We start from the raw sequence: 27,637 nt of genomic DNA, 5'->3' as shown, positions 1-27,637 counted from the left end.
GCTCCTAGTATCTTAAGAGTCTCTTTGCTAAAAATTTCCAGGAGCTAGGAATATAGTTTGATTGGTAGAATGCTGTCCAACATGCATGAGGCTCTGAGTTCAATTGCCAGCAGTATATAAATCTATCATGATGGCAAATGGGTGTAATTTCACCACACAGTGGGAAGAGGATTAAGAGTTCAAGATTGTAATTGACTACATAACAAGTGCTACCACATGGACTATATGAGTCAGGCACAAAAAAAGCAAACTAGGAAATAAAACTCAATACAGCAACAGGTTGAGAACCACCCGTTGTGTATTAGAACTTTAAGGTGGTTGGTTAAGATGTACAAAGTATTTTGCTTTGTAACTTACAAACATCACATTACTCTCAATAGCAACTAATACTTTGCAGCACTGATAAATCAAATAAAAAAACAAATCTTACATCTAATTCAAAAAACAGGTCTCTTTCTTTACTTGCAATTTCATAATCTGCTCGAAGAGCCAAGTCGTGGATTTTGGTACATTCTCCTAAATCCATGCGCTGTGGAGAAAAAAAAAAAAACTATACATTAGCACCTATCCATTTTAGAAAGCATGTAATTAATATGACTTAGTGTTTCAACTTTCACTGAAATAAGCAATACAGTTTTATAGAGAGTAAATGAAGAAATGGACCAAGTGTAATGGCGTGTGCTGATAATCTCAATGGTCTGGAGGCTGAGCAGCAAAGGGATACCAAGTTCAAGTCCAACCTGGCCTGTATGTATGTATGTATGTATGTATGTATGTATGTATGTGTACACACACACACACACACACACACACATATATATATATATGAGATATATGTACATATGTATATGACCCTGTCTTCAACAGAAGAAATGGAGGCAAGCACATTTGCACATTTCTGTAATTGCAGTACTTGGTAATGAAGGGAAAGTGGGAGGGTCAGGAATGCAAGTCATCTTTGGCTTCATAATAAGTTCAAGGTCAGCATGGGCAACATGAGACTATATTCCACAAACAAAAAGAACTGAGATATAACCTAGATATGTATTTTTCTCATTTCATTGTTTAGAACTATTTAGCCAGGTAATGGCGGCCTATGCCTTTAACCCTAGCACTCTGGAGGCAGGCTGATCTCTTGAGTTCCAGACCAGCCTGGGATACATACAGAACTCCAGGATAGCCAGGACTACTACATAGTGACCCTGTCTTAAAATTTCAAAGAAAAAAAAGGATTAGCCTTTGTCAATTTTATTTTTATTTTTTCATTATCCCAAGCATCTGGTTAAGAGGAAGAAAAGATACGGGCCTGGTAAGGACAAGAACACAGTGTTACTGCATCAGCTTTCTAGGCAGTTCTCAAAATCTTCACTCATCAAAGGTGCTCCATGCCAGGAGAAGTAGTCAACAACTTTAATCCAAACATGTAAGAGACCAAGTCAGATGGATTTTGTAGCCTGGTCTACAAAATAAGTTCCAGGACAGCCAGAGCTATATAGTGAAACACTGTCTCAAAAGACTATGTCTCAAGGGGCTGGGTGATCAGTGACAAGAGGACAAGACCTACTATCCTCTTGCTTCTGCATGAGTACAGGAACACACACAATACCACTACACAAGTTTTAACCCAGGATTCACCAGGAAATGTTTTTTGGCACACATTCTTTCATACACTCAGTACATTTCTCAAAATGGCTGTGAAAGTCTTGAACTGGACCTTCCCAAAACACTTAGTCATTCTAAGTGGCTGAAATATGGCAGATGACTCTCTTCACTGCTTAATCTTAAATTTAATTTCAAATGAAAGCACATTCCTCAAAACTATAATTTATCTGTGTTATTCAGAGTCTACAGTTATTGGTTAGATTTCTTGAAAGAGTTATAAAAGTATATAATCAATGTGATCTCCATTTGATTTTTATTTTATATTAGGGGCTGATAAGATGACTCAGCAGGAAAAGCCACCTGATGATGAGTGCAATCCCCAGATCCAATAGGGGGGACAGAATCTTTTCTCCAAGTTGTCCTCTGACATCTACATGAACACCTTGGCACCTACACGGACATGCACACAACAAATACACACTCAGTATAAATAATAAATAAGGTAAGAGCAAACAGAGGCTGAAAAGGTGGCTCAGAAGGACTAAAAACTACCTATAATTCCAATTCCAGAGGATCCAATGCATTCTTTTGGCCTCTGTGGGCACCTGCATGGACTCAGGCCTACACCCAAAATTATGTGTTTGTATGTATATACATATATGTATACATTTATGTAAATATACTATTAGTAAGGTCTAATATAAATTCAACTTGAAATTAAATAAGATCAGCAAAATTTTCAAAACAACCCGATTGCTTAATGGATTTCAATGAACTGTTTCACAACCCAAGCACTTACCAACAATCTATAATTTGAAGAGCAACAGACTTTACATGGTAAAGGAAAATAGAATTCTACCTAAAAAACATTCTCTCCCCCTACAACTCCCACTCCATGTGTCCCATGAGACCCTCAAAGTCAAATCCCCTGAGTGTGGAGAGATGGATAAGAGTAGAATACCTTGTATGAGTGTATGAAATACTCAACTATTTTTTAAAAGATAAAAGATGAGCATTGCTCCTTCTGTAATTTTTTTTACATTTTTATGTATATAGATATTTTGCTTGAATGTATGTCTGTGTACCATGTACATGTCTGGGTAGAGTTAAGACAGTTTTGAGTTGCTGTGTGAGTCCTAACACTCTATTTTCAAACATTACATTATTTAATTTTAAGGCTTAATTTTATAATTTTTAAATTACGTATATTCCGGTGTCTGGGTATGTTCACATGAATGAATGTAGTTGTGGAACATACAAAAGTATTAGATGCCCTAGAACTGGAGTTATAGATATTTGTAAGCCAACACGTGGGTCCTCTGCAAGAGCAACAAGTGTTCTAACCACTGAGCCGCCTCTCCAGCACCCATCATGGATTTTTTTTTTTTTTTTTTTTTTTTTTTTGATGTTTTGAGACAGGGTTTCTCTGTGTAACCCTGGCTGACCTGGAACTCACTCTGTAGACCAGGCTGGCCTCGAACACAGAAATCCGCCTGCCTCCGCCTCCCAAGTGCTGCTAATTTTTTAAAGACAAAATCTCTCTCTTGGGTTCAATATATATATATATATATACATACATACACACACATACATATACATACATATACATATATATATATATACATACATACATACACATATATGCAGTATTTTATTATATATATAAAAACATCTACTGTAGCACTCCTTCTAAGTAATCTAATCACAAAGGTCTGGAATGCACCTACCGTCCCAGCAAGGATGTCATGGGGGCAGCAGTCCAGAAGGTGACTCTTGCAGACACGGTCATCTGTAAACTTGACCCTCTGTCTGGTTTCATCTCCTGAAATTCATTTGTGGTTTTAAATAAAGTATTATCTCATTCACTACACAAGGCTATCTGGCAAAATTAATACACCTGGACGATTTGCAGACTAGTGTTTCTGTATTCTTCCCATCATATACACTAAGAAACTGAGCTAAAGATATTTACAATTGGAATAAAATACAAATAGTTTTTAAGCTAAGTTTTTTATGAAGAAGCACACTGAACCACATCTAACTCCACCGTTAATTCGCAGAACAGAGTCAGAAGTAGGAGTGAGCACCAGAAGGCATCCACCCAAATTTACATGTGGGCAAATGACCCATCAAGACTGGGTGTAATGAGTGCCATGAATCCACTGCGGATCATTACAGCTGCCAATCTCCACCAACCAAAGCTATTCAATAATCTGATTTTCTTGTTAGAATCAAATTAATAGGCAGTATTTTATGAAAAAAAACTACAAGAGGAAGAACGGTTTCAAGCTCTATCACTGACTTAAATATCTCTAGACCTTTTCTTCTTCTTCTTCCCCTTTCATCCCCACCCTCAAAAAGGAAAGTTGGCACCTGGGAGTCACTTTTAACAAGACAATACCAAAGAAAGCAAAAAGGAATCAGGTTAGTCAATACACACTGTGAACTCCAACACATACTGTACCCATCTGCAATCTTCAAGAACTCAGCTGCAGAATTTTATGCCCGCTGTTGAAAAGTTTTAAAGGAAAAGTTTTCTTGCCCACACCTGCAGTAAGGAAGTCGGGGAATGATACATAAAAGTAAAGGCAAAGTGGTATGTGACAAATTCTAAGGCTATCTGTGTACAGGACACAGTGCTGTGTAATAGTCAGGGAGAATATACTTCAGGATTGGCAAGCATCCAGGATTAATGTCGTGTCTTTTTACTGAAAATGTTTTCTTTCTAAACTACACTTTTAAAGTTACTTGTGGGAAAAAAGCAAACACTTTTTTGTTATAACAGCTTAGAAATTGGTTGTGACTCACGGCTCGATGAACATGAGGCTTTTCTGCAACTCCCTTGCAGATTGATGTAGGCAGGCAAAGATACACTGAACCTTTATAAATAAAATAGAGGGGCCACAATTGTTCAGTTTGTATGAAATAAAAATATGGGAAGCAATTCAAAAGCAACTCAACATACAAAGAAAGCTAAAAGCACGTATTGACCTATGAAATGGTGCAAAGAATCTGCACAGCCCTGTGAAATGTGCCAGTGTGAAATTACAACTTTATTACTTTAGTAAAAATGAAAACACAAACCACAGCAGGGATCTAGCTTTGCTAGGATGCAACTGCTTTTTCCTGAGACACCACCATGATCTTGCACGCCTCCTTACTGAACCAACTACCTAATGAATGCCGAGAGGTGACTAAACCGAGGCTAATCTGTGAGGCAGGGGAATGAAGGGAGGGAAGACTAGAAAAGTACGCGGAGGGAACCCACGTTAGAAATGCTCATTTGCGGCTCCCCGTGTAACCGTATGGAGCAAGAACGCCCGGGTTTTCGAAACCCGTCCAGCTCCTTCGGGGATCGCCTCTCCTCCGAAGAGTATCAGAGAAATTCCGCCACCCGGCAGCCAGCACCCCGGAGCCCGCGCTGGTTCCAGCCCTTCGCCGACGCTCCAGTTTGCCCGGCGGCGCCGAGCCGCCGTGCCGACCAAGAGGAACTCGCATGACGGAAAACGAGAAGGGGACAGAGCCCCACCGTCGGATCGGACTCTCAGGAAGGAGGCAGCCCGGACCAGTAGAACGCGGCGGCTGCGAGAGACTCGCAGGCCAAGCAGATCAGACAAAGGCCCCGAGCCTGGGGTCAGCAAGCAGGGGAGAAAAATGGCGCCCCGCGCAGACGCACGCTGTCACGGCCCTCACCTCAGGCTTCCAGGCGGCCTCGCCTTGCTCCCACCCCGCCCAGAGCCTGGGCCACCGCTCAGACTCACCGTCCCGAGCCGTGCCCATGAGCTGGTCCAACAGGGCCCGCATCTGCGCCTGGGCGGACATGGTGGCCAGTGGGGACGGCCGAGAAGCTCCGCACAACTCGACCAGAGAAGCCGCAAACAGCGACGAGGAAAGACGCTCCTATCAGCCTGAAGCCCGCACGGCGCTTTCCGGCCGCGGGGAATGCTGGGAGGAAGTTCTTTGGCGTTGATGCAAGGCCTGTCGGGAAGTGTACAGGAGTCGCTGAGTGGAACGGTCGCAAATCGTTCTAAAGACTAGATCAACTAAGCTTGATTTTGGCCGGTCGTGGTATGCCTGTAATCCCCAGGATCAGGCTTGAGTAGTTCAAGGCCAGCGTCCTGGGTGTCAGGCTACCCTGTGGAAGCGTGGTCTTTGTGAGACTAAGATCCTACCTCCTGTTTTTTTTTTTTAAAAAAAAAAAAAAAAAGGGCTGGAGAGACGGCTCAGCGGTTAAAGGCACAAACTGCTCTTCCAGAGGTCCTGAGTTCAGTTCCCACCACCATCTGTAATGGGGTCTGATAACCACTTCAGCTGTGTCTGAAGATAGCTACAGTGTACTCATATAAATAAAATAAATAGATCTTTATTTTAAAAAAAGACTAGATTAAAAACTCCACCACTAATTTTTATCCTGGTTCCTGAAACATCAAATTCTCTGCTCTAATGAGACTTTAGTCAAACAAATAAATTAAACTTGAGGCAAAGGCCTTTAATCCCAGCGCTGGGGAAGGCAGAGGCAGGCACATCTCTGAGTTAGAGACTAGCCTGATGGTACAGAGCAAGCTGCAGGATTGCCAGAGTTACACAGGGAAAAGCTGTCTCAAAAAACAAAACAAGGGGGCTGGCGAGATGGCTCAGTGGTTAAGAGCGCCTACTGCTCTTCCAAAGGTCCAGATTAACGAAATCTGATGCCCTCTTCTGGAGTGTCTGAAGACAGCTACAGGGTACTTACATATAATAATAAATCTTTAAAAAAAAAAAAACCTAATGATAAGTGAATTTCTAGGTTATATCTCAGTTCTTTTTGTTTGTGTAATATAGTCTCATGTTGTCCATGCTGACCTTGAACTTATTATGAAACCAAAGATGACTTGCATTCCTGACCCTCCCACTTTCCCTTCCTTACCAAGTGCTGCAATTACAAAAATGTGCAAATGTGCTTGCCTCCATTTCTTCTGTTGGAGACAGAGTCATACACACACACACACAGAGGCCAGGTTGGACTTGAACTTGCTATCCCTCTGCTGCTCAGCCTCCAGACCATTGAGATTATCAGCACATGCCATTACACTTGGTCCATTTCTTCATTTACTCTCTATAAAACTATATTGCTTATTTCAGTGAAAGTTGAAATGCTAAGTCATATTAATTACATGCTTATTTATTTATTTATTTTGTTACTCCCCCCCCACCCGCGCTCGACTTCTTCCTCTTGCTCCAGCCCCTAGGTTCTTTATTATTTGTTTTCATTGTGGATGATTGTGAGCCACCATGTGGTTGCTGGGATTTAAACTCATGACCTCCAGAAGATCAGTCAGTGCTCTTAACTGCTGAGCCATCTCACCAGCGCAATTATGTGCTTTCTAAAATGGATAGGTGTTAATGTATAATTTTTTACCCACAGCACATGAATTTAGGAGAATGTACCAAAATCCACGACTTGGACCTTTGAGCAGATTATGAAATTCCAAGTAAAGAAAGAGACCTGTTTTTTGAATTAGATGTAAAAAATATTTTGGATGTTGATTTATCAGTGCTGCAAAGTACTAATTGCTATTGAGAGTAATGTTACATTTGTAAGTTATAAAGCAAAATAATTAAATATGCACTCTTTTACATATATATGAAACTGGGGCTGGAATGATGGGTCAGAGGTTAAGAGCACTAACGTCTCTTCTGTGGGTCAGCACTGCTGAGTTCAAATTCCAGCAACCACATGGTGGCTCACAATCATTCGTTATGAGATCTGACGCCCTCTTCTGGTGTGTCTGAAGACAGCTACAGTGTACTTACATATAACAATAAATAAATCTTTAGAAAAAAAGAAAAAAACAACTTTAAAAAATAAAACTGGGCAGGGGTGATTCGTGTCTGGAAGCTGGGGAAGTAGGTGTTGGATCTATAAAGTTCAGGCTAAGGGATTTCTTTTGCTACTAGGAGGAAAAGACCACTCTAAAATGGTAGACTTTCATGACAAAGCTACTTACTCTATATAAATTGTATAAATGTCCACCCTGAGACAGACAGTTTTGATGATCTAGCCCATGTGTTTGTTAAATCGTTCTCCGTTCTCTCGGATGCTTATGTGCTCTCCGTGGGGGTTGGCGTTTGTACTCCACACAGAACCTAATAGTACAATATTTGTTTTATATCACAATTCCCTTTGAACCAGAGTTAGAAATGTTTGGGAGCCGTCATGTAGGAGCTGGGAACCAAACCAAACCAAACCAAGAACAGTAAGGCTCTAACGCGCCAATTTCTCTCATCTACAATTCCCTTTCTACAGATTTCTCCTGGCCCTGCCCACTTACTATTTCCAGCTGACACACATGGCTTTGTTCTGATGTTGATGTCTGTTTTCTCCTCCTTGCCTCCCGGTACACTTTTTTCTACACTGGCCTGGTTGTGCTCTGGTCCATCAATACGGATGTCTCAGTCTGATCTTAAATTAGAAGGAAGAGGTGATTGTTGTTTTAAACTCTCAAATGCTTGATTTTGCCAATGAAGGCTCAGGAGTCTGATGTCCAGGTGAAAGGCTGCTAGGTCATGGAGGCAGAGAAAGCACCAAGCTGACCTTCCCTCACAGTCAATGCCCCAGAAGCAATGCCCCCACCTCCTTCTCAAACCACACTCCCTTCCACTTCCTGTGCATGCATGTTTCTCTATCTGTCCTCCTAATTCCCTTTTAGTTTCCGTGGTTATTTCTTTTTTGTTTGTTTGTTTTGTTTTCTTCTGAGACAAGGTTTCTCTGTGTAGCCCTGGCTGCCCTGGAACTCACTTTGTAGACCAGGCTGGCCTCGAACTCAGAAATCCACCTGCCTCTGCCTCCCAACTGCTGGGATTTTGCCCCTTCTCTTGACCTATGGTTGACTTTATTTAACCCTGTTTAAGAAAAAACTGGAGAGCCGGGCGTGGTGGCGCACGCCTTTAATCCCAGCACTTGGGAGGCAGAGGCAGGCGGATTTCTGAGTTCGAGGCTAGCCTGGTCTACAAAGTGAGTTCCAGGACAGCCAGGGCTATACAGAGAAACCCTGTCTCGAAAAACCAAAAAAAAAAAAAAACTGAAAGCTCTTGTATGAAAGGTGTATGCTAAGCCACGCTACAACTAAAACCAGGTTTTTCCAGTAAATTACAGAATCTTGGGGTTCACAGCATGATCAAAGGGTAGTGATGGTGTGGTTCAGCCCTTAAACACACACTTTAGACACAGATGAAGACAGAAGAAGCCAGAGAATGAGAAGGAGTCAGAAGATTAGGACATATTGCCAAAGTTAGTATAAGAGCAAGCAGAACAATTGACCAAGCACAGCAATTCAGGAGAAGCCAAGAGAAGCCAGGCTGAATTAGCCCAGAGAGGCATCTAAGCCAGAACAGCTGAGCTGAACCAGCCACCCAGAGCTCAGAAAGAACTAGGAAGTGATGAATGTATTCAGTCTCAGAGGCTGAAGACATCCTAGGCCAAAATTAGGTTGTATGGAGGCTAGAAGCTTCCAGGACTAGGCCTAGGTTAGCAGATGGAAGCAGTTAGCCTTGGAGACAACAATTCCATCAGGAGAATATAACATACAAAAGTATATATATACACAAGATGATGTGAATTGAAGTTTCCAGGAAAAGCCCACACTTGGGCCAAAGATTCTACATGGCCAATTAACTGTTTATAACCGTATGAATGGGGAAAAGTAGGGACTGGGGATGTGGCTCAGTTAATAGTGCTTGCCTAGTGTTCTGTAGAGGCAGTAGGATCAAAATCTCAGATTCATCCTCAGCTACGTAGCGAGTTCAAGGCCAGCCAGCATCACATGACTCTTTGTCTAAAAGAAAAGGAAGGGAAGAAAGGAGGTAAAAGGAAAAAAGAACTTCCCAAATATGGAATGTTAGAATGTTGCTGATCTAGAACCAAATTATCGTGAAGTTTCTTTAGTCCTTTTAGTACCATTTATTGTCTACCTATAGTCTGACCTATAGGTGGTTCTCTGTGACTGAAGCCAGCCTGGCTCACAAAGGGAGTTACAGGCTAGCTAGGGCCACAAGCCAACCAGGGCTACATAGTGAACCCTCTGTGTGTGTGTGTGTGTGTGTGTGTGTGTGTGTGTGTGTGTGAATTATGGCTCCCCCCCCAACTATAATTGCTTCATGTCTTAGTCAGGGTTTCTATTCCTGCACAAACATCATGACCAAGAAGCAAATGGGGGAGGAAAGGGTTTATTCAGCTTACACTTCCATACTGCTGTTCATCACCAAAGGAAGTCAGGACTGGAACTCAAGCAGGTCAGAAAGCAGCAGCTGATGCAGAGGCCATGGAGGGATGTTCTTTACTGGCTTGCCTTCCGTGGCTTGCTCAGCCTGCTCTCTTATAGAACCAAGACTACCAGCCCAGAGGTGGTCCCACCCACAAGGGGCCTTTCCCCCTTGATCACTAATTGAGAAAATGCCTTACAATTTGATCTCATGGAGGCATTTCCTCAACTGAAGTTCTTTCCTCTGTGATAACTCCAGCTGCATCAAGTTGACACAAAACTAGCCAGTACACATAGTGTCATACACCTTTAACCCCAGCACTCAGGATGCAGGCAGATTCCTGAATTCAAGGTCAGCCTGTTATACAGAGTGAGTTCTAGGACAGCCAGAACACAGAGACCCTTTCTCAAAAGAAAAAATTATAATTAAAGATTCATGAAACCTTTCTTTCCCAGGTTGGGACATAGCATTCAGAGGCGTGGTGGTCTGAAGGAAAATGGCCCCTCAACCCCACATAAACTCATAGGGAGTGGCACTATTAGAAGGTGTGGTCTTGTTGGAAGAAGTGTGTCACTTGGGGTGGTCTTTGAATTCTCAGATGCTCAAGCCCAGTCAGTGTCTCTCTTCCTGATGTCTGCTAAATCTCAGCTACCTCTCCATCACCATGTCTGTCTGCATGCTTCCCACCATGAGAATAATGGACTAAACGTCTGAGCTCTAAGCCAGCCCCAATGAAATGTTTTCCTTTATAAGAGTTGCCATGGTCATGGCAATAAAACCCTAACTAAGACAAGGGACAACCTGATTCTTTGTTCCTGTTTCATAGTCATCTGTATATTTGACTCAAGAATACACAATCTCTTATTCCCTTCTAGGCAAGAGCTATGTTTTTGTGCTGGCAAACTGCTGGTCGGTTTAAAAATTAAGCAAAAGGCTGAAGAGATAGCTCAGTGGTCTAGAGGGCATACTGCTCTTGCAGAGGACCAGAGTTTGGTTTCCGGCACCCATGTCTAACAGTTCACAACTTCCTGTAACCTTAGCTCCAGGAAATTTGACACCTTCCTCTGGTGTGTTGAGGTACCTGAAATCAAATACATACACCCTCCTCTGACATACATATGAAAATATTTTTAAATAAAAACCAAATGAAGCACCTAAGCAAGTTCTTTTGACAAATTTTAGCAATAAGATAGTTAGAAACAATGGCACTTGGGTACACACTGCAATAAGCACTTATCAGTTGTTTTTGCTAAAATGTATTTACTCCTTACTTGGGTCCATAGGATAAATAAATAAAAGTCGGAGAAGAAGCTGGGTGATGGTGTGGAGCGCCTTTAATCCCAGCACTCAGGAGGCAGAGGCAAGTGGATTTGTGAGCTCAAGGCCAGCCTGGTCTACAAAGTGACTTCCCCTAGGACTACATAGATAAACCTTGTCTTAAAAAAAAGAAAGAAAGAAAGAAAGAAAGAAAGAAAGAAAGAAAGGAGGACTAGTGTGTCTGGATTCATTTTGTCTGTCTGTCTGTCTGTCTTTTTTACTTTAACTGATGACAAATATTAATGATTATCCTCAACCTTTCTGCTCAAACAAGTCCCAGGAAGAAAAATTTGGATGGACAGCCCTCCTCCATCTTACATGTGTCTGCTATATCCAAACATCCTTTCACTTGTGTCTGCTTCAGGAAAACAGTCGGTTTTTTGTTTTGTTTTGTTTTGTTTTGTTTTGTTTTTTTAAAGATTTATTTATTGATTATACGTAAGTACACTGTAGCTGTCCTCAGACACTCCAGAAGAGGGAGTCAGATCTCGTTATGGATGGTTGTGAGCCACCATGTGGTTGCTGGGATTTGAACTTCGGACCTTCGGAAGAGCAGTCGGGAGCTCTTACCCACTGAGCCATCTCACTAGCCCTTGTTTTGTTTTTTAAGATTTAACGTATATGAGTACACTGTCACTATACTCGGACACACCAGGAGAGGGCATCAGATCTCATTACAGATGGTTGTGAGCCACCATGTGGTTGCTGGGGATTGAACTCAGGACCTCTAGAAGAACAGTCAGTGCTCTTAACCACTGAGCCATCTCTTCATCCCCCAGTCTTTTTTTTTTTTTTAATGTGTTTGCTTTAGCAAGACATTCTCTCAGCTGGACAGTGGTGGCGCATGCCTTTAATCCCGACACCTGGGAGGCAGAGGCAGGAGGATCTCTGAGTTTGAGGCCAGCCTGGTCTACAGAGTGAGTTCCAGGACACACAGTAATGAGTAATTATCCACAGTAATAAGACTGCACCATCAGCAATAAATAGATTAACAATTTAAAGTGTATTGAGGGTTGGGTCTTATCAGTGACAGTGATAAGAGTGTTTGCCTAACATACACTGGGCCATGGGTTAAGCTCCCATAACCTTCCCCAACCTTCAGATCACTAAGTGTAGTGTTGCAGGCCTATAATCCCACCAAATGATAGAGGCAGGAAAAACAGGAGTTTAAAACTAGCCTTAAATATGTAAAAAAAAATGCAAGGCTGACCTGGGCTAAATAAGAACTCCATCTTAAAGAAGAAGAAGAAGAAGAAGGAGGAGGAGGAGGAGGAGGAGGAGGAGGAGGAGGAGGAGAAGAAGAAGAAGAAGCAGCAGCAGCTAGGGTTGTACCTGAATTGGTAAGGCGCTTATCTACCAACCACAAAGCTCTGAGTTAGATTAACAGCACTATATAAAATCAGTGTAATGGCACACCAAGAGGAAACTTCTAGTTCTTTAGAAAGTTAGCTATGCCAAATGATGGTTTGCTGAGACACACGGATGAAAGGATGTCTTTTTTATTTTTTATTTTTTTCATTTTTCTTGAGACAGGGTTTCTCTGTGTAGCCCTGACTGTCCTGGAACTCACTCTGTAGACCAGGCTGGCCTCAAACTCAGAAATCCGCCTGCCTCTGCCTCCCAAGTGCTGGGATTAAAGGCGTGCGCCACCACTGCCTAGCTGAAAGGATGTCTTGATAAAGCAAACACATAAAAGACTGTTTTCCTGAAGCAGACACAAGTGAAAGGATGCTTGTTGGATATAGCAGACACGTGTAAGGACTCTTGATAAAGGAGTATAAATGTGACCCCACAGACAGTGGGAGAGGAGCACTGAGATTTGGTTTGCTCTGCCTTGCTATTCTTTGCTAAAGACACGCATGTATTTGTTCGCCTTACATAGCATTGTTGAGCTCACCTTGTGGTAACACTGCCATTGAGAGAAATTATCCAAAGAACTGCTTGTGAGGTTCCTATGGCAGCTTGCAGCTTCTGCGGCCTCACATCAGGCTGGTTGGCAAATCTAGAAGTTTCTTCAGGATTTAACTACAGCTGCCTGGTGTCTGCTTGCTGAAAGGACTGGACTGAAGCTGCTGGTTAGTGTCTGGTGTCTGCCCCCCTAGAGGACTGGACTGCAGCTGGTGGTTAGTGTCTGGTGTCTGCCCCCCTAGAGGACTGGTCTGCAGCTGCTGAATTGTACTTGGTGTTTGCTATGGGACTGAACTGCTGCCCAAGAAGATCTAGCTCACCCCTAAAGAATTATTGCTGAACCGGTCCATTTCACCCATATCCTAATAACTTTTCTCTTCCACTGCCTCTGCTGGGTTGTAGGCTAGAGGAGAGGTTGGACCCTTATTAAGAGTAGGTTGCAGCCGGGCATGGTGGCACACGCCTTTAATCTCAGCACTGGAGAGGCAGAGACAGGCAGATTTCTGATTCGAGGCCAGCCTGGTCTACAAAGTGAGCTCCAGGACAACCAGGGCTACACAGAGAAACCCTGTCTCGAAAAACCAAAAAAAAAAAAAAAAAGTAGGTTGCAAAAAATTTATGCCTACTCAGAGAGTAAAAGTCCTTGCCAAGCTATTGTGCAAGCCTGTAACCTAAGTTCGATCCCAAGAACCCACATAAAGGCGAAAGTGAACCAGCTCTACAAAACTGTCCTCTGATCTTCCCTTTCTGTCGTAGTGTGTGTCTCTATGTGCCTGCGTGTGCACTGAGGAAAGAAAATACCGTGGCCAGTAAGTGATCGGAAAGATACGCAGGCTAGAAAAAAGAAGCCTTAGCATGGGCCTTCTGTCTTGTCTCCATTCATGGATTCCTGGGGTTAGTATGGGAACACCAGGCCTAAGCCATCACAGCATTATCATGCCAAAATGCTCCTGCACAAACAGGCTCTCTGCTCGAAAAGGGCAACACTGGACACAGTGGCCGTGTTGCTAAGCAACCGACTCAGTCAACAGAACGGAATCGCTGTGGTACGCCCCTTCCGCTGGCAGGAAGTGACGCACAGTTCAGGTGGGCCGAACTAAGGGGGGGGGTCACAGCCTCTCTGGGGCGGGGCCTACTGCGGGGCGGGCCTCCTGGGTGGGCCCAGTGGGGGCGTGGCACGCTGCCCTCGGGGCCGGGCGGACCGGGGTGCGCCGGGGAGGGGCGCTGCTGTCCGGCGTAGTCTGTACTCCTGTTCAGCCGCTGTCCTCCCGGGAACCTTGGGGATGTGGATCCCGGATTCCAGGGACCGCAGTTGAGCCAGCCTCGCCAGTCCTGTACCACTTGCTGAGGAGCAGGATCTCGCGGACAGGTCCGAGAGCAGGTCAGGATCGGACTAGGTAACTCTTAACGCGCGAGCTGGTTCCGGCCAAAGCCGTCTGCGTTCGATCGCCCGGAGCTAGTGGGGGCCAGGAGCGGGTCCCGCCTCCACTTGCAGCTCACAGCTAAGGTCGGCCCCGCCTGAGCTCCCAGAGTAGCAGTGCACAGGGCCTGGCACCCTCAAGCGTGCTCAACTTGGCCAAACAAATCTCTGCTCCGTCGTGTCTGTTCCCTGGAGGGCGCTGTGGTGACCCGGAGCGACAGGGGTTGACCTACCAGAGGAACTTTGTGCTCCGGTGGACATGTTCCTTAAATCCTAACGCTCTTTGGGCCCCGTGTGTTTAGTATCAGTGAGAATCAGTTCATGTTCTTCAAGTTCAGGCCCAAGGCAGTGAGGTGGGTACGGTCAGGAGTGGTTGGTGATGGGGTTGTCTTCATATTCCACCCTCACAGTTCTAATGTTCTTTTAAGGCCACCACCGCCTCCTGCTGCCTTGAACTGGAAGCAATCTTCCTGCCTCATTACACCGAGCTGTCTGTTTCTTCTCTGTACTGGCGTTTTTTCTTACTCCTTCCATTGCCTCCTTGTATTCCTTATATGTTGCTTTATAACAAACAAGAAGTTTATTGGTTTATCCTAGCAATCTTTATCCTAGGTGTGGTGGTGGATTTCTGTAATCCCAGAAGTTGAGGCTGAGACATATGAATTTGGAGTTTGAGATAAGCCTGGGCTACAATATGCGGTCTTCCCCAAATGCACAAAATAAAACAACCTTTATTAGTCAACACTTTCTGTGGGTAGGGAATCAGTCTACCTGGGTGATGATGGCCCAGTAACTCTCGCCAAGTTGGGGGATCCAAATCCAAGATAGTGGACTCAAAAGACCAGTGGCAGGAGTCCTCATTGTTTTCTGTTGGTATCTGCCTTCCCTCAGAAGAGTTATCTGTAAGGGAAGTGGGGCGATAGGGAGTGATAGAAACCACTGTCATTATGACCCAGTTTGCAAAGTCTAACTCCCCCCTCCACATTCTTTTTGTATTACTAGGTACATAGGAGGTGGGTACAGCAGAGCTTATGAAATGAGTGTGTGCATGCAAGAGTGAGTGTAGGTGTAGTGTGTCAAGGACAGTGACCTGTAGGGGCTCTCCCTCCTCTATATGGGTTCCAGAGAATCCTCTTGTCACAAGTCTTCCAGTGGTGGAATTTTGTGTCACCATCCCAGAACCCTACTAACCGACCTAGCACCCCAGCTCCTCACCTCCCCAGCTCCCCAACTCTCTTTTGGGAATGGAGTTTTTTGAGACAAATTTTGCTTTTATCCCTGGCTGGCCTGGAACTCATGGTATAGACCAGGCTGGCCTCAAACCAGAGGTGAGCCTCTTTGCTCTTTCAAGTACTAGGGTCTCAGATATATGCTACCAAGTCCAGCTTGTGAATGTTATGTTTTTTTTCTAGAATTTATGTGTATAACTCTGTTGCCTGGAAAAGAGAGAGAGAGAAGAGAGAGAATGTGAGTGAGTGAGAGAGAGAGAGAGAGAGTGTGTATGCACACACCATGGGAATGCCTGGTGCCCATGGAGGTTAGAACAGGGTGTTGGATCCTCCAGAACTGGAGTTACAGATGGTTGTGAGCCACCGCGTGAGTGCTGGGGACTGAACCTGTGAACCAGCTTGCCAGCCCCTTGTGATTATATTTTAAAATCCTGCTACTGACCATGCCTGTGGGGGAAGGGTGCCTACTCCCTGTAATTACAGCACAAGTTTCCACATCGCATTCACATGAGCTTTAGCTTTGTGAGAATGACTGGGGCTTTTCCCAGGGAAGGGAAGCATTCAGCACCCCAGCATGACGTTGGACACTTGGAAGAGCAGACTTCCCTGTAGAAAATGGAACTAGGTAGCTGGGTGTGGTGGCACACGTCTTTAATCCCAGCACTCGGGAGGCAGAGGCAGGTGGATTTCTGAGTTCAAGGCCAGCCTGGTCTACAAAGTGAGTTCCAGGACAGCCAGGGCTATACAGAGAAACCCTGTCTCAAAAAGCCAAAAACCAAAAAAAAAAAAAAAAAAAAGAAAGAAAAAGAAAATGGAACTAGGACTGGCGAGATGGCTCACTGACTGCTATTCCAGAGGTCCTGAGTTCAATTCCCAGCAACCACATGGTGTCTCACAACCATCTGTAATGGGATCTGATGCCCTCTTCTGGGGTGTCTGAGGAGAGCAACAGTGTACTTACATATAAATGAAATAAGTAAATCTTTTAAAGAAAGAGAGAGAGAAAGAAAGAAAGAACTAATCTTCCAGAGAAAAGCATGGTAATAGGTGTTGTCATCTAACTGACATCCTGTGTTTACAATTGGCATTTAAAGTCACCTGATCCTGTAAGGTTTTTCTAATGTGTTTATGAACACATGTGCTAGTAAATAGCTCTCCCGAGAGAGGCTGATGACCACATTAAGGACATGTATTCAGTTCGTGCCTCAGTCTATTTTCTGCCAGCTACCACTCACTCTGCTTTGTCCTTGGGGGGCGGGGCATGATGGGGGATGGGGAAGCAAGGACAATTGTGTGCTCTTACGTTTCTGGAACTCTCTGTGGAGAGGACCCAGAGCAGTGTGAGAGGCAACTAAGCCACAATGCTGTAAAGCATCATAGGAAATGTCCCAGTAGATTCTGGGCACATCTGGGCTTTTACAGATACAGTAGGAGCAAGTAGAGGGGGAAGGGCAGATGAAGGGACAGGTGCAGAGCTACAGCACGATGGGACATGGGAAGGATGACACTAGACAGACAGACAGGAACCAAGGATGGAAAGACCTGGTGTTATCCAGGGTGTTGACTTTGTTCCAAAGTGGCGATGAGTCATTTTGGAATGGTAAAAGGAGTAACATGACCAGCAGATATTTTGGAAACATTTAAGAAAGCTCCAGGATTCACTGTGAGAGGTTTTAAAATGTAACGTATGTGGTGTCTGGGAGGCGCCTGCACCGAGGGCTGCTGAGACAGCAGCAGGTAAGTGCGGCCGTCACCAAGCCTGCTGAGCTGACTTTGATCCCTAGATCCCACTAGGAGATTGAGGAGAGCACCAACTCCTGCAAGCTGTGGTGACTTCCACACGTGATCTTTCTATGTCAAGTGTGAGCCCGTACCCTATACACACACATCAAGTAAAATGAAATAAAGAGGCGGAGCCAGATTGACAGGTTAGATGAGATAGAACCTACAGGGCTTATTAAGTGTTCCAAAATTTACCATGGATTTCACTCAAAATTGATCTTCACACCAAGCATATGGACTTGGTGTGATGTGTTTCTAATCTCCTTTGTAAACTCCTTCTTGGAGTTTTAAGTTGTCATGATATAACACACACGGGAAATGCTGAATTCTACCTAATAACCAGAAAATTGATGCTGACAGTTGGTGTGACTCATCTCTGGAGTGCAGTGTACAGTAGAATGTTCAGAGGTTGGGCATGTGGGAGAAGTGTGCTAGCTCCTCACTGGTTATCTGTTGACTTTAGTCTTGGTAGTTAGTTCACAGAGCTGGTGTTCTCTGCTTTTGTGAATGTATAGATATGTACATTATAAAAGTCTTTTTAAAAAATGATAAAGCAGTCAGGCTTGGAGGCTCCAGCCTATAATCTTATCTTTGCGGAGGTAGAGATATGAGTTTGAGGTCAGTCTCAGCTACATAGCAAACTGAAGGCTAGCCTGGGTTATGAGACCCTGTGGAAAAAAAAAACAAAAACCAGGAAACAACAAAAGAAGATAAGCATGGCCGGGCGTGGTGGCACACGCCTTTAATTCCAGAGCTCGGGAGGCAGAGGCAAAAGATAAGTAAATTGAGCCAATGCTTTAAGCAAATGAATGCAAAATTAGTTATAATTTATCTTAATAGTTTCCCTACTAAATACAGGAATGAAAAGGAATAATACCGATTGATGGGGGAATTGCAGGAAATAAGTCTAATCTAGACTTCAGGGAAAAGTTTATTCCTTGGGCTAATCAGTAAGACCTACCTGAGGCTGTTTTTCATCCAAGCATCAGGTCTGTGTGTGCTGGGAAATTTTGTGTTTCAGTCAGGGAACCATGACCTTAAAATTTGTTTCCCTTGGAGAACTGGCTGAGGCTCTGCCCTTGTTTTGAGATTGTGCTTTGTGAAGAGAGTCAATGGTGGTTCCCTGTAAACAACTGAACACTAACTATCTTTGTCTCCTATCTGCTTGGCTCAGCTAGAAAACCGGGTGCTGCCTGGCTGGTTTTTGTGGGTGTCTCTCTCAAGCATCTCCTATTGGAATGCAGTTAGAGTAGAGGGAGCAGTCCTGGAGGTGGCACAGCCACACAGTGTAAAAGACATCCTTTGTTCTTCGTCTGCTGCTTTTGTAACCTTGGTTATCCTGGAACTGAGTTTGAGGCCAGTCTTTATCATTATTATTATTATATGTAAGTACACTGTAGCTGTCTTCAGACACCCCAGAGGAGGGCATCAGATCTCATTATGGATGGTTGTGAGCCACCATGTGGTTGCTGGGATTTGAACTCAGGACCTTTGGAAGAGCAGTCGGGTGTTCTTACCCACTGAGCCATCTCTCCAGCCCCTTGAGGCCAGTCTTGAATTCAGAAATCCACCTGTCCCCAATTTCTGAGATTACAGCCACATCCAGCTTGTTCTTGGTTTTTTGTTTATTTGTTTTGTTAGTTTTATCTTTTGTTTGTTTTTTCAGATAGGGTTTCTCTGTTTAACAGTCCTGGCTATCATGGAACTTGTTTTGTAGACCAGTCTGCCAGTCTGGCCTTGAACACACAGAGATCAGCCTGCCTCTGCCTCTGCTGGGAATCAAGGTGTGTACCACAATGTCTAACTTCCATCTTGTTTTTTAAGAGCCTTTGCTATTTTTTTTTTGTTTTGTTTTGTTTTTGGTTTTTGGAGACAGGGTTTCTCTGTGTAGCCCTGGCTGTCCTGGAACTCACTCTGTAGAGCAGGCTGGCCTCGAACTCAGAAATGCACCTGCCTCTGCTTCCCAAGTGCTGGGATAAAAGGCGTGAGCCACCACCGCCCAACTGAGCCTTTGCTAGTTATAGCCAAGGCTGAATTTCAACTCCCTATGATCGTATGTGTGTGTGTGTGTGGGGGGGGGTCTTTCAATTCCTGATGTTTACCATCATGTCCACATGGTAAATACAATTTTTATTTATTTTTGTGTATACTGTTAGGCTCTAGAATAAGGAGATGAATTATCTTGCTCATCTTTTTGTTCAAAGACTTGTTCCTTATAATCTTGTGCCCATTATGATTTCAATGATATTTGAGTATCCACTGTGTGTATGTGGCTTATGGGACACTGTAGATGTCTTTCTGCCCTAAAACAGCTATTGATATGGCAGAGGATGAGTGTGCACAGGATGCTTTGAGTGGAAGGTGTGCCACAGTAATAGAATGCTAGCCTAGCATGTGCAAGGCCCTGAGTTCCGTGTGTGTGTGTGTGTGTGTGTGTCCTCTCTCTCTCTCCTTCCCTCCTTCCCTCTCTCCCTCTTCCCTTCTTCTCTCCCTCCCTCTCATTTTAAAAGAAATATACTAGGTATATTTCTGGAGTAGGATGAGATTAACCATGGTCAATAGAGTCAAACCAAACTGACTTTATTCTCCTTAAGCTGAAAGTTGAATGAAATGGAGGGGGTAGATCCAGACTCTGTGTGTGAGAGAGCATGTGTGTATGTATGTGTGAGAGAGTGTGTGTGTGTGTGTGTGTGTGCGTGCGTGTGTGTGTGAGCTCATGGGTGTGGGGGGGTGTGAGCTCCGGTGTGGTGTGTGTGTGTGTGTGTGTGTGTGTGAGAGTGTGTGTGTGTGTGTGTGTGTGTCCCTTTACTTTTATATATCAGTAAAATTGCCATTGCCATTTGTTCTGCTGACCTGGGATTTCAAACCTTCCATAAGTATGAAGCAAACAGAATCAGATTCGTTATTTTATTTTCAGTTGTCACGGACTTAGAAACTCAGAGCGCTTGGGGAAAGGGGAAGCATATTTTATTTCTTTTCTGCACCTCCCATGTTTATGAGCTGAAGGAGCTATTGCACAATTTTATTGTTCTGCCTCACAATCAACCTTTTTACTCAGGTCCTGATAGCGTGTGTGCGTGGACAGGCGTGGCAGCCTCAGGAACTTGACTGTAGTTTTCTGATAGTCCACAGTGCCAGGGTATGATCAGCTTCAAAAGCCGTCATAGGAACAATCTTGCTGCAGAGCCACGGCGCTTTGTTTGATGTGTGCAGAGCCTAGGGTTGGGATGCTGCTCATTAGATGCTTGTCTGCCGTGAACACAGCACTGGTTTCCACCCCTAATTCCCAGTGCCTCAATATGTATGTGTATACATATCTATCTATCTATCTACTATCTATCTATCTATCTATCTATCTATCGATCAATCGCGCATATGTGTATGTTTGTACATGTTCATGAGTGTGCATTGGGAGGTTAAATGGAGATCAGGTATCTTTCTCAGGTCTTCCCTCCCACGCTTTATGTTGTGCACGTGAGTGCTTTTTTGTGTATGTCTGTGCACTGCATGAGTCCCTGGTGCCCCTGGAGGTCAGAAGAGAGTTGGAGCCCCTGGACCTGGACTTACAGATGGTTGTGAGCCGTCTGTCATGCATGTGCTGGGAGTGGAACTTGCATCCTCTGAAGAGCAGCAGCAAATGCACCTTATTAACTGTTAACACACTTTTCTGTTTCCATGTAACTGTAGCACTTGTTGAAACGAAGGCAACTTCGCGTCCGAGGGAGGCTGATGCACTTCTTTATTTTTACTATGAAATTGAGGTCACGCTGAGGTCACGTGCCTTTACTTCCAGTGCTTGGGAGGTGGAGGCAGGAGCCTTTCTGTGACCTCAAGGCCAACTTGAGCTACTTAGTGAGTTGGAGGCCAGAAAGGGATGCACGATAAGATCCTGGCTCAAAAATAAATTAAAAAAAAATTAAAAATAAAGATTGAGGTATAGTATCGCACACCTTTGATCCCAGCAGTCAGGAGTCAGAGGTAAGCAGATCCCTGTGAGTTCGAGGCCAGCCTGGTCTACAGTGAATTAAGGACAGTCAGGGTTATGTAGAGACTGTCTCAAAGGTAGTTTGAATATTCAACACTCCAAAACAGTTCATCTTCAGAACTCGCTGGGTTACGTGATATTTTGATTTTGTAAATGCTGTATTTATATTTGCATAAATGCATAATAAAAATGCTAGAAGTATGTTTAGAGCCATCTAAGAAATTATAGAAATGTAGTCCTAATGTAGAACTAGGATTCTTTTTTTGGGTTTTTTTGTTTTGTTTTGTTTGTTCGTTTGTTTGTTTGTTTCGAGACAGGGTTTCTCTGTATAGCCCTGACTGTTTTGGAACTCACTTTGTAGACCAGGCTGGCCTCGAACTCAGAAATCTGCCTGCCTCTGCCTCCCATGTGCTGGGATTAAAGGCGTGCACCACCACGCCCAGCTGGGATCGTTTGTTTCAATGGCTAGCCCTGAACTTGCTATGTAGCCAAAACTAATCCCAGTCTGTATGCTTTCCACCCCTATCTCCCAAGTGCTGGGATTATAAGTGTTTACCACTAAACCTTGTCTTGTTTTTCTAATAACCAAATGTCCAGACTCTAGTTGTTAGTGTAAGACTCTGCAGAGTCTTAGGGACAGTACTGGCTGGAATCCATACCAGGTTTTCTTAGCCAGGTCTTGGGAAGCTCTGTCTGGTCCTCCAGGTATTTGTAATGACCACAGCAAAGGAAAACAGTAATACCTTCCTGGCAGTAATGAACACATCTTCGAACCAGTCTCATAGTGCCTGTTTGCAAATCTGAGTGAAATATGAGCTGGCTGGCTTTGGCTTTGTTCCTCTTTAGGCCTTTAATAACCATCTTTATTTGTGGATGTCTGAGTGGAGTCCACCAAGAAAGTCCTTAGGGATTTATTTTATGGGTGCCATAAAGGAATTTCTCAGCAGTCTTTCATTTTCAAGGACTTTCCTTTCCAAGCTAAACCTGCATTCACCCTTTTTTGCAGCAGGGAATTAAATCCTCTGTGGAGAGTGCTTGGCTACGAAGGCACTGACTGTCCCTTCCCTGTTTAAGCTGTCACCAGGTTCCAGTCTGGGTGAATTGTGGTCTTCATCTTTGCTCTCAGCACTGAGTATTTTGGGGGCCCCATTGCTGATGAGTCAGGCTGTATTGTTTTTCTCCACTCTGAAAATGGAAGTAACTGCAGAGGGTGGCTTTCAAGAAGCCAGTAATTATTTGGGAATAAAGAGTTGCAGCAGGCCAGTGGCTTGGCAATTCTTAGACTATGTCCCTGAGTTATTGAAAAGCCCCTCTATTAACGATACCCTTCCATCCACAAGCAAAGCAAAACAAAAGGCTACTGTCTTTGGAGCAAAACAGCCTCATAGGAGAGGGCTTAGAGGCGTTGGCTGAGGCGCCCAGGGCAGCTGCTGCTTCCTCCTGAACTCGGGTGAACCTCTGACTCCACCTCTTGTGAAGGGTTCCCCTTGCTTTTTAAAATTATGTTCTGTTTGGAACTCATTATGCAATCAAAAGGTATTGTAAAAACAGTCTAGTGTTTTCTTGACTTTCCTGTACCTGGGTGGTAATGTCTTATGCACGAAACTGGACATCTTGCTTTCTGCAGGAAGTCATTTGTTGTACAGCGTCTGAGACTTTATCTCATCAGCCCACCAGCCTCACGGCCGTGGTCTGTGTGCATGCGTGACTGCGTAAAGCATCACTGCAGGTGGTGCTGATGTGCCCAGCCTCTACATCGGGATGCCAGTCTGTACCCTCAGGACAGAGACATTCCCTGTCTATTTCACCCACCCTTACGCCTGGCAGAAAAGGAAGACTTGTCACTGGCCACTACTCTGCTGCAGTGAACAGTGGAGCCGTGTAGTTTGCTCTTAGAAACTCAGCCCAGGCAGTGTTTCTGGGAGGAACAAATGTTGAACATCATTCATTGTCTTTTAGTGAGGGAGAAGAAAGGCGGCCTTTTTCTATCTTGTACGACTCAGGTGCATTTTAGGGATAAACATTATTTTACTTCCTTTAGGCCTAGAGTCTTGCCCAGTGCTTAGTTCTTTAGTTTTTCTCTCAGAACAGAAACTTAAAAAGAAAGATCACAGGGGCTAGAGCGATGGCTCAGTGGTTAGGAGAACTGACTGTTCTTCTAGAGGTCCTGAGTTCAAATCCCAGCAACCATATGGTGGCTCACAACCATCCATAATGAGATCTGATGCCCTCTTCTGGTGCAGCTGAAGACAGCTACAGTATACTTACATATAATAAATAAATAAATCTTAAAAAAAAAAGGAAGATCACAGTGCACGTCAGAGCAAACTGCAGCTTCTACCGCATGCGCTGCTCGGCCCTGACAGGAAGAGACTGCCAATACCTGTGAATACTTGGGTGGGCCTCATTATACTGAACAGAAAAAACAACTTCAAAGTTCACACGCCGTGATCTACTTATGCAGTGTTCTCTGAAGACAATATTTAGAAATGGAGAGTTCAGCAGGGCTTGGTGAGCGCGCCTGCCTTTAATGGTAGCACTTGGAAGGATCAGGAACTCAAGGTCACCCTTGACTATGCAGGCAGTTCCAGACTAGTCTAACCTGAGTACCTTTATTGAGAGAGAGAGAGAGAGAGAGAGAGAGAGAGAGAGAGAGAGAGAGAGAGAAAGATCAGCAAATAAAAGTACCTGTCACAAGCCTGGTGACTTGAGTCTAACCTGTGCAAGCCATAGGAGGAAAGAACCTTTCTTTTTTTTTTTTTTTTTTCTTTTCTTGTTCTTGTATTTCATGACAGGATTTCTCTCTGTAGCCCTGGCTGACCTTGAACTCAGAGATCCACCTGCCTAGGCATCCTGAGTTCGAGTCTGGCATTGAAGGCTTTCATCAGTGCTGCCTGGCTCCTGTTTTGTTTTGTTTTTGGTTTTCTCTTTTCTTTTCTTTTCTTTTCTTTTCTTTTCTTTCCTTTTCTTTTCCTTTATTTTCTTTTTAATTAGAATTTGTGGGACTGGAGAAATGACTTAGGGGTTCAAAGCACCAGCTGCTCTTCCAGAAGATCCAGGTTTTATTTCCAGCGTCCACATGGCAGCTTACAACCCCCTGTAGCTTCAGTTGCAAGGATCCAGCACTGTCTTCTGGCCTCCAAGTATATGCTATACACACACTACAGGCAGGCAAACACTCATCCACAAAAAACAAAGTTTTAAACTTTTTAAAAATTATGTGTGTTGGGCTGGAGAGGTGGCTCAGCGGTGAAGAGCACTGTCTGCTCTTCTAGAGGTCCTGAGTTCAATTCTCAGCAACCACATGGTGGCTCACAACCATCTGTAATAGGATCAGATGCCCTCTTCTGGGGTGTCTGAAGACAACTACAGTGTACTCATATAAATAAAAAATAGATAAATCTTTAAAAAAAATTATGTGTTAAGTTTCAAATCTGGGACTAGTGGCTGAGGTGCCTATTTAACATATTAAATCAGACCTGGCCTCCAGGTTCTCCCAGCATCCCCCAATCCCTACCTGTTGCAGGATATGGCTAGCATACCCACCTTCTATGCTGCTCTCCAGCCCAGGGGCTGGGCTGCCCTCCCCCAAAAGGCTCTTCCCTGTGTAATGCAGCCATTTCACTTACCTACCCCTTTGGTACCTTTGGCCTCCTGGCTGCTGCACTCTGTTCCCCTCTGTCCTCTTTCCCCTCTCCCATAGGGTTCATGGTCATGACCACTCTCGACTCTTCCAGATGTCTCTGCCCCTGGCTATGCTCTCCCACGTATCTGTAAGCCACTTTCTCCTCCATCATACCTGGGAGTGGCTGTGTCCTTTCCTTTCCTTTTTAATTCCCCTTTTTTTTTTTATCAGTGCGTATGGGGTTTTTGCTTTGTTTGCCTGCGTGTATATCTGTGAACCACACACATGCAGGACCCAAGGAGGCCAGAAGAGGGCACTGGATCCCCTGGAACCGGAGGTTTAGTTGTGAGCTGCCATGCAGGTGCTTGGAACTGAACTCGGGTTCTCCACAGGAGCATCGAGTATCCTTAACTGCTAAGCCATCTTTCCAGGTGCGCTCTCTCTCTCTCTCTCTCTAATTTTATTTAACAATCTAAGAAGTTTGCGGCAATCAGCAGTTCCAGTGCAGTTGGGAATTCAAGAATGTCAGTGGAGCTCAGTGGAGCTGTTAGTATAGGGACCTTGTAGGTAAAACACATGCACATGTGAGGGACTCTTCTAAAATTGACCTCCTTGGTTTCATCCTTGGCAAACTGACCTGGACCACCCCACATGGCCTTTATTGTCCCTGATGTTAGTGCATGTTCTCTTTTCACAATAAATTCATGGCCACCGGAAGATGTTGATTTCACATACACAGCATCAGGGTCTTCACAGCCACCACAGGTCTTCTCCTCTCCATCCGTTATGTTCTTACAAAATTCTATTTGAGCCCAGAGGAACTTTAGTAGTTTCCTGGCGAGATGGAGATTCGGTCTGCTATTAACTTGCATCTGAAGGAAGTGCAAGAAGCAACTCTTAAATGTTGTCTTCTGATCTCCACATGCTCTGCTACATGTGCCTGCATTCAGACACACAACAATAATAAGTGATAAATAATTTTTTTTTCTTTTTTTGTTTTTTGAGACAGGGTTTCTCTGTATAGCCCTGGCTGTCCTGGAACTCACTTTGTAGACCAGGCTGGCCTCGAACTCAGAAATCCGCCTGCCTCTGCCTCCCGAGTGCTGGGATTAGAGGTGTGTGCCACCAATACCCAGCTTAATGATAAATAATTTTAAATTAATGTTTAAAATGTTAAAATGGGAATGTCACTGGGCAGGTATGTATTTGACAGACTGTTTAGAAAGTTAAAACTAAAATAAAGATTAAAAAAAAAAATCAAACTATTGAAGTCCTGAGTTCAATTCCCAGCAACCACAGCGGCAGTGTGCTCATAGACATAAAATAAATAAATATTTAAAAATATTTCTTAAAAAATCAAACTATTAGAGACAAATTAGGAAATAATTTAGATACAAATAAGGAAATAAAACAAGCATTAAAATGAAGAAGCTTAACATACCTCCTCGGCCCGGCTGAGGCCTCTGCCTCTGGCTATGCTCTCCCACACGACCACCTCACCGCTTTACCATTCTGTGTGTGTGCTCATGCGTGTTCATGTTGGGGGGGGCATGGAAAGCAGAGGCCAGCCTCTAGTGTTCTCCAGGAGCTGTCCTTTTTGAAGGCCAAAGCCGGGACCTGCTGCTCTCTATTCTGACTAGGCTGCCTCGCCAGTGAGCCTTGGCGCCCACCTGACTCCAGCTCCCTACTGCAGGGTTACAAAGCTTGCTTAGCTTTTTAATTGCATCTGGAGGGCTCATACTTGACCGGCTAGCACTCTGCTGGCTGACCTACCTACTCAGCTTCCTCTCCTCCCCCCTTCCCCCCCTCCCCCCCTTTCTTCCTTCTTTGTTTTTCTACTTTAAGACAGTCTCTCATGAAGCTCACTTATGTAGCTCATGGTAATTCACTATAAAGAGAAATCTGTCCTTGAACTCACAGAGATCCCCCTGCCTCTGCTTCCTGTATGCTGGGAGTAAAGGCGTGTGCCACCACATGTGGCCTTTTCTTGTAGTTTTCAGACAGGGTTTGAGGTATTTAGTTAGCATAAACTCATTGTATTGACAAGCACAGCCTTGAACCTCTAGTGCTCCTGCCCAGTGCCTGCCGGGTGCTGGCATCACATGGGTCAGCCACGCGTGACTTCTCTCAGGAAATGAAGAAATGGAGGAACCGTTTCTACTGTCATTTTGTTCCATAATCTTTACTGTAGTGAATATGTAATCCTCTTTCCTTCTGTCTCACAAGGATTTATCGAAAAAGCTGCTTACCATGTTTTTAGCGGCCTTCCTAATGCTTCTATGCCAAATGCCTTGCATAGTGCTTTAATGTAATAACTGATGGGGAAGTGTCTAGGTAAATTTGTTGTTTTGTTTACAAGACAATATGCAAACCGTTTGCTTGTCTGAGCCAGTATTCCAAAGTCTTGACCCTCCCCCCTCAACACAGCACTCATGTCTCCTCTGTGGCACACTCACACTCAGCTCAGCCCCCAGATGGAGGCTGAGTAACATGGAATCATGACTCTTTCTCTTTCAGAGGTCACAACA

General features: G+C 44.2%; 2 protein-coding genes and 1 pseudogene across 14 annotated transcripts in view; 1 reads left to right on the top strand and 2 right to left on the bottom strand.

The window, feature by feature from the left end:
* The window catches only part of Luc7l (Luc7-like), a 32,612-nt gene extending 27,056 nt beyond the window's left edge, over window positions 1-5,556 (bottom strand). For 2 of the 5 annotated variants that reach the window (NM_028190.3, NM_025881.3), the window contains exons 1-3: window positions 5,364-5,545; window positions 3,330-3,424; window positions 431-529 (exon numbers count right to left, since the gene is read on the bottom strand). In NM_028190.3, the coding sequence (NP_082466.2) occupies window positions 431-529; window positions 3,330-3,424; window positions 5,364-5,424 (255 nt within the window). In that variant the 5' untranslated portion in view covers window positions 5,425-5,545. Of the gene's footprint in view, window positions 1-430; window positions 530-3,329; window positions 4,482-5,363 lie in introns of all 5 variants that reach the window. The other 3 variants (NR_037905.1, XM_017317615.1, NR_037906.1) reach the window with 3 other exon arrangements.
* Window positions 5,557-14,147: 8,591 nt separating this feature from the next.
* Fam234a (family with sequence similarity 234, member A) overlaps window positions 14,148-27,637 on the top strand; it is a 31,616-nt gene continuing 18,126 nt past the window's right edge. For 2 of the 9 annotated variants that reach the window (NM_207217.4, NM_001206335.1), the window contains exon 1: window positions 14,213-14,449. The gene's annotated coding sequence lies outside the window, so the exon portion shown is untranslated. Of the gene's footprint in view, window positions 14,466-27,637 lie in introns of all 9 variants that reach the window. The other 7 variants (NM_001357894.1, XM_011246237.3, XM_030249413.1 and 4 more) reach the window with 6 other exon arrangements.
* On the bottom strand, window positions 24,524-26,111 carry Gm20026 (annotated as a pseudogene).

The sequence above is a fragment of the Mus musculus genome, chromosome 17, assembly GCF_000001635.26.
Source record: "Mus musculus strain C57BL/6J chromosome 17, GRCm38.p6 C57BL/6J".
Lineage (NCBI taxonomy): Eukaryota > Metazoa > Chordata > Mammalia > Rodentia > Muridae > Mus > Mus musculus.
The sequence above is the reverse complement of the archived record's forward strand: the minus strand, read 5'-3'. Positions and strand labels throughout refer to the sequence as shown.